This window comes from Aythya fuligula, chromosome 15 (genome assembly GCF_009819795.1).
Source record: "Aythya fuligula isolate bAytFul2 chromosome 15, bAytFul2.pri, whole genome shotgun sequence".
NCBI lineage: Eukaryota > Metazoa > Chordata > Aves > Anseriformes > Anatidae > Aythya > Aythya fuligula.
Genome location: NC_045573.1, coordinates 2,237,530 through 2,249,718, shown reverse-complemented (window position 1 = coordinate 2,249,718; position 12,189 = coordinate 2,237,530). Strand labels below are relative to the sequence as shown.

The window sequence follows — 12,189 nt, the reverse complement described above, 5'->3', positions numbered from 1 at the left end:
AACAGGGAAGACAGCGACAGATCCACGAACACAAACAAAACTTTGGTTGGTCTCAAATTCACAGGTCTGACACCATTTCTAGAAGATTGTGCTGCTCAGGAATGTAAAACCATGAAGGAAAATGTGGTGTAAGGGGGTGTGTGTGTCAGTTCTAGGCTGCCCTGAGTTGCCTGGATTTGTGCCTGGCTGGCCTCATTTTTCCAAATGCAATTTCTAGCCAAGACCTTGAGTGATTGTTCTTCATGAATCATGCAAGCAGCCATGATTTCCTCAATGGGAGCTTGGATTGCAGCAATGTGAAACGTGCACAACCTGAGCACTGATTTCTCACCCAGACTTTTCTTCCTTAAGTCACTTCTAAAAATAGGAAAGTCATTCATCTTAAAGGGAATAATGGCCTATAAAAATGTCGAATTAATTTCTTCATATTTATGAAGCCTTTGTCTTCCGCCCATTATGAATACCCCTCTTAATGAATGCTCTTTCTCCTTCATGAAGGTATTATGAGCAATTACGTTCTGCAGTTTTAATGTGCAGATAATGTAATCAAATGCCTTATACTTTATCCCCAGGTTATTGACTACCCACCCCCTCAAGGACTAAATAGCTTTTACTCCCATGTAGGATATATTGGCCCCAAGTGCCTGGGACTCTGAGTGAACACATGGTCTTCCTTAGACCATTATGTATATGTACAAGCTTTAATCACTGCAAAGGAGACCCCAGAAACATTACTTGGACCCCAAAAGCTCTCTGCAGTGCAAACTTTCTGTTCTGGTCACGTACAGGCCGGTTATTTATGACCTGCTGTCCATTTAGACTCGCATTGCATTTTTGGTCCTGGTTGGCAGCACAGAGATAGCTTAAAGACTGAATGAAAATTAAAAAGGACTTAATGAAAATTAGAATTCAGGCCCTGAACACTGATATAAAGGAGTATTAATCCCTCCTCAGACTTGTACCTAGAATAAGGTACAATTATGAATAGAAAGATCATTTCAAGTTATGACAGGTTTGATGAAAGAACTTTCACTGCTGTCAGAAGGAAAGTTATTATATCTCTGCTAATAAGTATTCATCAGGTTTCCAGGGAGCTGGATTACACCAAGTAATAAAAGGTGTGAATGACAGCTCTTTTGGGGCAAGCAAGAACTAGAAGAAAACATCTCCCAAGAATGCCTGTACAATCCAAGTACCTTGTCCCATACTGATACTTTTTTCCATATTTTCTTGACTGGTCCATTTTGTGCCCTGTGAAGCCTTTGTATAGCTGCAGAGTAGGATCCTCTCCCTCTGCAAAATGCAGATGGGACCTGCGTTCATTGTGCCATTTCTGAAAGCCAGGATATCTAGGTACTACCATCCCTACCTATTCCAGGAATTAAAGCTGGTAGAGGCGGAACTGTGAGAGCTGTTCCCAGCCTGAGGTCAACAAGAGTCCATCTCACTAATTGGACTATGGATAAAGTCCAAAAAGGCATCATTCCAAAATCTGTCTTGTATGAAACACCACTGCAATCAGCAGAATGACACTAATTATGCATGGTATGAGGCAGCATTCACCTGCCTCCAGCTCCACTCCCTCCCTAGGAAGGAGGGTGATGGGGAGCTAGAAGAAAACTCACAATTTACCACCAGAAACATTTTCTGCCTGTTCATTTCATCCAGTATTTATGGCCTTTGGAGCCTTCCATTAGCTCTTGAAAATGCAGTAGACGATCTCAAAAACTAGCAGTTTTGTGCAGAACAAGCCCCAGTTTGGTCTGTGCTTGTTGCATATATTTGGCTCTCCATTATATACAATGGAAAATTAAAATAGGAAACAGAGGAATTCTGCTAGAAAAAGCAAATGGATATGGTCAAAGCCACAAACCACTTGGCATGATCTTTGTTAAAGAGATTACCAGCAAGAGGCTGAGAGATCATCTAAATGGAGAAATGCTTTTATTCTTTAGTTTATTTTTCCACCAGATTTTTCATGAAAAAAAAAAAAAAAAAAGAAAGTTTGGTTTCATCTCTATTTAGTTTTATTTTCTTCATCTAATTCCTCAGGACAGCAAAGCAAGAAACTGTTGAGTAAAACTTTTTTTTTTTTTTTATCCAGTGCCTTTTGCAAGGACAGTTCTGACAACAGCCAGACAGCAAGCGCACCTTGAGCAAAGCTTGCTACAACATCTTTAAGCACCTCACCCGTAGTTCCTAATCTCCGCAGGCTTTTTTCCTGTGTTTACCTGGTGTCTCTTGACAGATATTTCAACTGTAGGTAATGTGAGATGAGGATAGTCTTTTCCGTTGCTTGTAAACAGTACACAGTGGGGAACCCTTCCTACCTGGAGTCTCCTGGTGCCACTACAAGATAAGCTAATAATTAATCAGAAATGCACCTTGCGGCAAGATTAACAGATGGCCCATCAGCGGCTCTGACCTGAATTGTCACGTTAATCATTTGTTCCTTTGCTCGGTCCAGCTGGCTCAGCTGAAGATGAGTGCTGTGTTTCTCCTGCTCCTGGTGGCCACCAGCAGCATCGGTGCTGTGCTGGAGAAGGGCCTGCCGCGACGGGAAGCGCGGCGCCTCTCGTGCGTGCGGTGCTGTGGGCCTTCCGAGCAGCCCGTCTCCATCATCTCCTCACGGTACACGAGGATGAGCAGTGACCCTGCTTTTTCGGTACCCAAAGTCCAGCCCACCATCGATATCACCATCCTCAAAGGTGGGTAGAGGTGACTGCTGTGATAAACATCCTTTTTACATCTTACATGCCTTCATTTTGCAGGCTGTGCTGCTCCTCCTCCCTGCACCAAGAAACTCACCTGATTCATTTGCCTGAGAGGTCAAGGGGTGACATGGCACGGGCTCTAAGTGGGCACAAGTGGGAAGTAGCAAAAGGCTTCAATCTATCAGAAATCTGAACCACTGGAAGCTTGAGTTAGATCACACTAAAACACAGATGCAAATGTTATCACAGAATTACTAAACTAGCATAAGGAATAAAAAACTCATAAAGATGCTCATCCACTTTTTGCATTTCACATGTTATTTGCTTACCTTGTTAAGACAAGAGTTAAGCATATAATACAGAAGATATGCCAGAAGTCCTGTGAGCAGAGACACGCAGACCAGACAAGCCGAACAGCCTCTCCCAGGCCCAAATCGGGCTTCAGAGAAATCTGAAATTTTTCTTATCCTAACCTCTGCACAGAGGGGCTGTGCATTTAGCTGGATTTGTGTAAATGGCCTGATTAGGTGATGGAGTTTTACTACCAGAATTATTTTATGCATCAGCACCATGAACTAAGTGTGGCCAAGCTTCCACTTGGCTTTTTTATCCTCTTGAGAATGAGGAAGGTGCTGGTGTCTGACCTGCACTTCTAGATATTAGTGCTGTGAAAATGTTTTAGCAAGTGCTTTGGTGGCAGTCTCCAACAGGATGACTGCAGCTTGGACTTCACGTGCTTGTGTTTGACAAGGTTTTCCTTTACGCTTACAGGTGAGAAGGGTGAAATGGGAGAAAAAGGGTACCCTGGAGCAGTTGGGAAGGAAGGAGAAAGGGGGCTACGTGGCTTTAATGGACGGAAGGGCCAGAAAGGCCAGCCTGGCCCGCAGGGCCATTCCTGCAAGCAGCTCTACGCTGCTTTCTCAGTGGGTCGGAGAAAGCCCCTTCATAGCTCAGACTACTTCCAGCAAGTCATTTTTGACACTGAGTTTGTGAACCTCTACAAGCACTTCAACATGTTCTCGGGGAAGTTCTTCTGCTACGTGCCAGGGATCTACTACTTCAGCCTCAATGTCCACACCTGGAACTTCAAGGAGACCTACCTGCACCTGATGAAGAATGAGAAGGAGGTGGCCATCCTCTACGCCCAGCCAAGTGACCGTAGCATCATGCAGAGCCAGAGCCTGATGCTGGACCTGCAGGAAGGAGAGGAGGTCTGGGTGCGGATGTTCAAGCGGGAGCGAGAAAACGCCATCTACAGCGAGGAGTCTGATGTTTACATCATCTTCAATGGCCATTTAATCAAGCCAGCTGTAGAGTAGCTGTTCTTCAGCTTTAGGCTCAAAGCTTTGGCAGGGCATTAGAGCCTTCCCTCGTAGAAATGCAAGTCTAGCTCCACTTGGAAGGACTGCAGCAGGCAACCCCTGGCCTGCTGATGGGGATGGAGCTGTCTGTCCATGCCAAGGACACCTGCGTGGACAGAGGTGGTGGTGTTTCAAGGTGATGCAAGCTATGAGAAGGTTTAACCCTTAACATGCCCTGGAGATAAAGCACAGAAGGCCTCAGTTGTACAGCCCTGTATAGATCCCCAGGATCGTCTCTGAAGTCTGCCAAGTTGGAAGCAAAAAATATAGTGTCTGCTCTGCTTTGGAGAAGCCATTTTAAATTGGATGTAATGGTCATCTTCAGACATCTGTAATCTGGGGGCTAGTTAAGGAATGTATCTACTCCTAAAACTATGCTTATATCTCTGCAGTGTGTACTATTGTTAATAAGAGCACCTACACCAGGTCTGCTCCATTCAGGTGGGCAAGAACACACCAGTGCTAAGAACAATATTTTGCACAGTACATTTACCCTAAATTACATTTTTTTGTTCCATTTCATGTAATATTACATTCTGAGAGCATAATGCTAGAATTACATAAATAACAGCATATTGATCTGACAATACTTTGAGGCATAGTTTTAAGTACAACTGCAGCCACATGCCATAACTTTGCTAGGCTGCTGTATTGCTAGCAAAACTTTTTGCACAGGAACATCCAGCACAGGTGGGAGCACACATTTCCATTTTTAAGGAAAACAACAGGCTCTACCCTGGGATCTGATTTGTGAGTACTCATGGCCAAGCTGGAGCCTGAGGACATCCTGGTGTCTGGAAACTACCATCTTACAGCACTCTCATCTCTGGCAGCTGGAGGAGGAAACTGGGAAGAAAAATGGTGCTTTTCTACCAGCAACAATATTTCAGGGGACTTGGTTTCCTTTCTTCACCCCAAAAGGTATTGATATAACAGTGGAAAGGTGCATGCAACAGCAAGAAGCCTTGTTTCCCTCAGTTCCTCCATCCCCATTTCCCCAGTCTCCTGTCTGCATCCCAAGCCATTTGTATGAAGGATACATGAAAAGCTCTTGCTAGGCAAACTGCTTCACTGCTGTGCCTCACCTACCTACAGCTATTCAGAAAAGTAGCTGAAATAAACATATTGCTTTGAATACACTGGCTTTGTTTATCTTACTTCCATGCGCTTTTCACAGTACAGGGCTAAAAGCACTAGGCTGAACACCCAGCCCCACGTTATTACGTCAGGTGGCAATTTTACTTCAACACCAAAGGGTTCCAGAAACTGAACTCCAGACTGAAACCTTCAATTCCTCTCCTTTGTAGGTCAGTAAACAGCCATCGCTGAGTATCAGGATAGGGAGGCAGAGAAGTTGATGACCCTTTGCTGTAAAATAAATACCAAATCTTTCTAAGCTCTCACGATGTTAGTGAAGATAGGAATTTTTAAGTAGCCTATCTACAAAGTAAATGCATTATGACAAGGGGTCTATCAGCCTTGAAATATCATGTCTGCTCCTACTTTCATTATAGCCTGCTGCAGCCCTCAGAAGGGAAATTGGGAAACTTGCAGAGCTCTAAAATCCCAAGGGCATTTCATGCAGATCCTTCACCGACCTGCTGTCAGATATCCCAGCTGCTTAGATCAGGCCACACTGCACAGCAGCACTTCCTTTTTTTTTTTTTTTTTTTTCTGGCCCTTCTAAAAAAGCCTCCTAATCAGCAGTTTCCATTAGGGTGATGGTAAAAGCCCTAATGGCTGCATTGCTTATTTGCAGCTTGCCACTTAGTGCTGAGAGCACTAGCAGGGAGGTGCCAGCCCTGAGCAAACAGGCACCAGCAGAAGCCTTCCCACTGCACTCTCTGAAGGCATTCGCAGACTGTTTCTCCCCAGCCTTTTCCCTACCTCTGAACCACTCACTCCCCAAGCAGACCCAGATTTTGCAGCTGCGGAGAGCCGTGCCCCACGAGCTGCCTGCGGTGGAGCAGTGATTATTCGCCAGGGCTGCCCAACATTCCTTGCATATCGAGCGGCTCCGCACAGCTTCAGCTCACCCCATCCACAGCTCGCTGCACTGACTATAATTAAAAAGGAAAAAAAAAAAAAAAAAAGATCCAGCCCTCTTAAAATGTCATGCCCAGCTGGATTTATTGACAGTGCCTAATCCAGCTCTGGAAAAAAAACACCCAGCGCATGTTTATGTTCAACCCACACTGATTTTGGAAAAGTTACTTTCTACCAGGAAGCAAGCAAAAATCCATATTTCTATATCTCTATACCTGTGCATCTCCATAACACCTGGAGACACTGTTAGGGAGACTCTGATAGGACGCGTTCAAAATGCTCTTGACTGATATGCCAGGGTTATAAGCAGGTAAATCGTTAAAGCCACATTGGTTTCTGGTGCAGAATAACCTTTCAAATAATAAAAAAAGGTTATTGGTTTGCACACATTACTCAAATCAGTCACTTATTATCAAAGAACTAGAAGTCTCAGCCTGCTGATTTCTCTGGAGGAAAAAATGAAATATCTAAAAAAGTGTGATGTACAAAAACATCCCTACTGCCACCTTTTGAATGAATCTATCATATTTTTTTCCCAACTTGAAGGGCTGGGACAAGCATCCCTATTTAGAGAAGTTTAATGAGCCAAATCTAAAGCACAAATATTTCAGAACTGCTCATCAACATACAGGCAGCTTGCCAGAGCCTTTTTTATAGGAAGAATTTAAATCCTTTCTTTTTTCCCCAGCAACATGTAACGTGGAGTACCAAACTTCGAAAAAAACATTTTCAAGTTTTTTTTTTTTTTTGAAGAAAAATGCAAGGGAGTTTAGTGCTTAAATCTAAATGAAAAGGAAATAAAACAGTATTTATATTTCTTTTTCTAATAATTTTCCTTAAATAGGTACATTTCACTTTGAAATAAATATCAGGGACCTATCAAAAAATATATATATTTTTTTTCAAATCCTTTAAAGAATAGCAATACATAGAAATGACAAAACTGTCTCAGCTACCATAAATAACAAGTGCATTTTACTAATAGGCATTAGTTCTCATACAGGTGTCTTTTACCACTGAACTCTTGCAGAACAGTCCCCATGGTACAAGGCACCAATAAATCAAGCTGCCAAAATAATCTTCTTTGCCCCTGGGACAGGACCAGAAATCAGGGAAGCAGAAGAGTCTGTTGAGAGCCTGGACAAGGAGCTGTAAAGGCAGAAACAGTTTCTGTAACTGCAGAAATAACAGATTAGGGAAAACATCAAGTGAGAAGCAGCTACTCCCCAAAATTTCCTTTGCTTGGCATAAGAAGATTAAAACAGAGTTTAAGTCAATTTACCTTTCATTTTCTGACCTCAGATCTGTCCTACATTTGCACTTATTAGCCTAAGCCTTGGCAACAGGGAGGAGACAAACTCATCTAGCATCCTCTCCTTCATGTCTGTGGCATCAGAGCCCTAGAGCAGCACCTCACATGGAAGATCACGCTGGGTCAGCGCCTGTCCTTGTAGTGAAAAGGTGATGAATGGGGAGAGCAAGCAAGTGACCTGCCCATATCCACTGGGGATGGAGCAAGATTTATGTTCAGCATTAGGAAAAAATGCTTCAACTAGGAGAGGTGGACCCTGCAGGTGGCTGTAGCAGGAAAGACTAATGCTCCATCCCAGGAAGCCTTCAAAGGCATCCTAGGATCTGCCAGGAACAATGCAGGCAGCTCTGGCTTAAGGCAGAGGAGCAAACCTGAGAACTGCATCATCCCTTTAGCTTCTTTTCCTGTAGATTTAAGTTTCAGTGTTTTATCCTGACAAAATTCCAAAAAGCCACAAGAAATACTTCTTACTAAAACCTTGTATGAAGAATCTTTAGCTGTAATTTCAAATATCGCAAACCCCCACATAAGAAGCCCTGCAGCACAGCTCAGTAATTACTAGGGATCTATCTGCACCATTGAGTCCCATGTTTGAGTTTATCTTATGACTTCCAAATGTGCTCATTCATTATCCTTCCTTACATGATTGCACCAAATGAAGCTTCACATTACAATTTGTAGGACTTCTGCAGAGCCCTTACTTATCTGTGCAATTGCTCTGTGACTTGCTTTTCTTCATTTCCTCAGTACCTACCCCCTGTAGGTGTAAGACCAGAGAAAATCCTCACACTTACAGACTTGACAAAAAAAATCTTTTAACTTGAGCACAGAATCATCTGAATTCTAGCAGAACCTAGCCCTTTTTTCTTCGTGAGCTGAAAATAGTACAGCCCTTCCTTGAAGCCTTCTTCCCTTCAATACTCTTTTTTTTTTTTTTCTCCTAAAAGCAGCATTAGGGTGGGGTGCTTGAGCTCCCCTTTATATAGAGACACAGCAAATTATTCACAGCACTCCCGAGTCTGCTGTAACAAGCTGAGGGACTATATAAGGCAGTGATAAAGGCTAGGGAGCTGTTTGGTTTTGCTAGGAGAGGTGAACTCTGTGTGGGTTAAATGAGTGAGGTGCTATGAGGGAACTCCAGATGAGAGCTTTGCTTTAGTACTCAGTAGGTACAACACTGCTTCATTTCATTGCTTGTTGTGCCAAGCTCTTTGTGGATTTATCTCTCTGCTGTCCCCCTTGCCTGTGATGAGCTGCAGCAGTGCTGAGCATGAGGGCATTACAAGGACTCTTCCTGGGTCCTACAGCTGGCCCTGCAGCTTCTCTGCTGACCTACAGAAACTCTTGCTCTTTAAGGAATTCAGTGCCTTCTTGTGCAGTCTTTAAATAATGCTGTAGCCACTCAGAAATATTCTCTAGAAAGAGCTTATAAAGGGTTTATGGACCTGGCTGTGACAAACAACTGCTGTATGGGTTAATAGCTCTTACAGTGCTATTAGAGCTCATTATACCTGGCAGAGCTGGTGACTGGGCTGGTACTTAGTGCTCTTGATGCCAAATGGCAGCAAGGAAACTAAAACCTCTGTGTGCTCCCTGCTTCCTCTCCTAATTATTCATTTTTTGCATGCTTGCTTCTGGCTAGACCCCAGTGCCCTGTACCATCAGGCTCGTCTAAGTTGATTAAACTTCTAGGCCAGTTCATTGACTCCCTGGACTACTTTAGTGAACTGCAAAGCAAAAATCATCTCCTTCAAGATACCACTTCCTACAGCACTTTCTCATTCTCAACAAATAGAGCAGCAGGTGAGGAGTAGGTCTTCCCCTTACTGGAGGTTTAGCAGGGAGTCTAAAGCACAGCTAATTGCCTTGCTTGCACCCCTGGGATGGTAAATAGTAAAAACCAGGTGAGAAAAGGGCCTGGGAGGCCTGATTCAGTACCCTGAGATCACCACTGAAGCAATTTAGCTCCTGCCAGGCTTATTTCGGGGGCTCTCACTGTGAGCTCGTGCTGTCCTGCAGAGAGGATGCGCTGGTCCTGCTGTTGCTCCCTGCTTTACAGCAATTCTCCGAGCTGGAGTCACAGCACTCGAAATCCTGCTCTGTGCTGAAGCCTTTCAACTGTTCTCTTCAAAAGTAACCCCATTCCTTGATTTGATTTCAGCCTGCAGCAATAAGCCATCCCCTAGTAACTGCTGTGATCACAGTTCTCTGCTGGCTGATCGGGAGCTCAGGGAAGGCTGTGAGCTGCTGTGAATCGGGCTTTTTTCCAGCCAAAGGAGGCTGGTAAAATCCCTGTTCTGCCAATTCCCTCCAGATGCTAAGTTCCTCTGAACTCTAGCTCTCTGTATGCTTTTTCTGCCTGAAAGCGTTCAGGATGGGACCTGACAACAAGTGTGCTTCTCCCTGGCAGCAGCTCAGCATTGCACCCCTGTGGGTGTGCTGCGCTGGGCCTGACGAGGCACAAGGCATTGCTCTTGGAGAACAGTGCATACTTTTAGAAGCCTCTTTACCCTCCTGCATCCCATCTTCAGGTAGCGGAGTCTTAAAACGAGTGCTCATGTGAAAACTAAAACCTGAACGCTTCTTTTTGGGCACGTCTGGGGAGGTGTGAGCACATCTGCAGAGCAGGTGAGAGCTGCAGGTGTGCAGCACCTCTGGCACCCAGGGCTTAGCTATCAACAGACCAAGTAACCTTGCAGACATGTAGTGAATATTGCAGACACGGAGTGCGCCCTGCCTGCTCTGCTCACCTCCCTGTCACTGCGGTGCTCCCATCTGCTGCAGCAGGGGGCTCCCAGCGAGCCTGCCTCTGCCTCTGCTCTTCTCCCAACCTAGTTTTGGGTGCAGAGAGTGTTTTTGGTGAGTTTACATCCCTCTTCGCTTTCTGGAAGGATCCTTCCCTGTGTGTCAGGGTAAGAAAAGGAAGCTCTGCCTCCGGCAAACTGATTTCTTCCTCTCCATAACTTTTGTTTTACAACAGGAATAGCCAGATAACATCAATGCAGATAAGGCAACCAGGCAACAAATAAAGCTAATGGCTTGTGTTTAGATGAGTTGAATGGAACTTAATGATTCTACTAAGAACCTATTCACTTACAAAGATTTAAAGTACTAGATAAAATGCAGCAGGTAAAAGATGAAAGTGTTAGAACAAATAGAAACCACTTACAAGCCAGGCAGCAGCAGGCTGGAGCCTTGGGCTTGCAGATGCTGCGTCTGCAGCCACTTTGCCCTTCGGTGGGGTGGGCAGGAGGCTTGGAAGGGCAAGGCATTGCCTGAGCCCTTGGGGTGCAGCTTCAGAACACACTAAGGAGTGCCTCAGGGTGGGCTGAGAGCCCTCAGTCTCTTTCTGGGGTCCCTTTGGGGTCCTCAGGGAGGGAGCACATGGCATGTGCCCCTGATGCCCCTTTGCTCATTTTTGTGAGGCTTTACATGCTTCCTCCCTCACCAGGTCTTCAGTTAGAAGTTCCCTGATAAGAGTTCTTTCTTAAAATCTACCCCATGTGAGCATTACAGGGCAGGAGCTGTTGTTTTGTGGGGAGGCCTTGAAGGCAGTTGTGTCCTTGTAGCACTGGACCTGGTCACAGCATAAGCCTGGGCAGAGCCTGCTGGTGCTGCTGGAGTGGTTCTTTCCCTCTCCAAAATAGGAGAAAGCTTTCTCACCAAAAGCTGCCCTTCACACACCAGCCAAAAGCTGCTGCAGACGATCTGGGCACCCCGACGATTGCTGCTATACATCAGGCACGACAAGCTAATGCTATTTGCAACTCCTTTCTTCCAGGGCAAAAGGGCAAATTGCATTAAAGCCAACTTGCACAAATTGCTTTGGTTTTGGTTCCTTTTTTTTTTTTTTTTTTTTTCTTTTTTTTTTTTCTTTTTGGTAGTGCAAAATCCCAGTACTGTTGGAACAGCTGCTGTGGGTATCTGGAGGAGTGCACCACCCTGTTTCCAAGCAGGGAAGAATGCAAGTCAACTACCCAACAAAGTCATTCTCCCCTCGGGTTTTCTGTCCCTGCTTTTCCTCCCTTTTCAAGGCAGAATTCTGGCTTTCCCATTGATTGAGAAGACAGCCCTGCAGTGATGTGTAAATTGTACCCTGCAGGGTAGGTCTTGGACCTCAGGCCCAGGGAAGGACTAGCACCCAGGGAAGAGAGCAGTGCCTGGTTTCTGGGGGGCCTGCCACTGTTTTTTGTGGTCCCTTCGTCATGCTGATGAGAATTTCTCTGTCAAGGCTGAAGTGGCCTGGCCAGGAGTGGACATCACTTCTGCTTTCAGCCCTGCCTAAAAGCAGGGAGGGGAGCGCTTGGGGAAGGAAAATGTCAGGACTTTCAAACCCCAGTAAAAAGCCCTGAAAAGGCAGAACAGTGAACAGACACAGGACCTGGCCCTGAAACCTGCTCCTCCCTGCAGAAACGCTCCCTCAGACCACATGCTAACATCAGCCATTCACCAGGGAGGAGACACAAGCTGGCAGCAATGTAATGCCGCCACGGTGATGCCCGCTGCGTGCAAGGCTTGCTGTCGGCTGCTTTCAAGATCCAAGAAAATACAAAAGGAACTGCTGGAGTAGGTGATGTGGATGCCAGGTCCTCCTTGCTTCCTCCTGCCATGCAGATGTCTGCAGCTTTCTGTGCCAATTTGGCAACAAAGCTGCATGCCTTGGCTTTATTATATGTTGCAGAGAGCCTTACGGCTCTCCTGGGAATGGAAATACATGGCTGGGAGGAGTATGTAATGCAGGAAACATGGAAAAAAC

General features: G+C 45.2%; 1 protein-coding gene across 1 annotated transcript; it reads left to right on the top strand.

Moving 5' to 3' along the window:
• The first annotated feature begins 1,300 nt into the window (after positions 1 to 1,300).
• C1QTNF8 (C1q and TNF related 8) lies at positions 1,301 to 4,033 on the top strand. The gene is made up of 3 exons (XM_032197747.1): positions 1,301 to 1,390; positions 2,468 to 2,708; positions 3,486 to 4,033. Exons 1-3 carry the CDS (start codon positions 1,301 to 1,303, stop codon positions 4,031 to 4,033), a joined length of 879 nt encoding a protein of 292 aa, XP_032053638.1.
• The last annotated feature ends 8,156 nt before the right edge of the window (positions 4,034 to 12,189 follow it).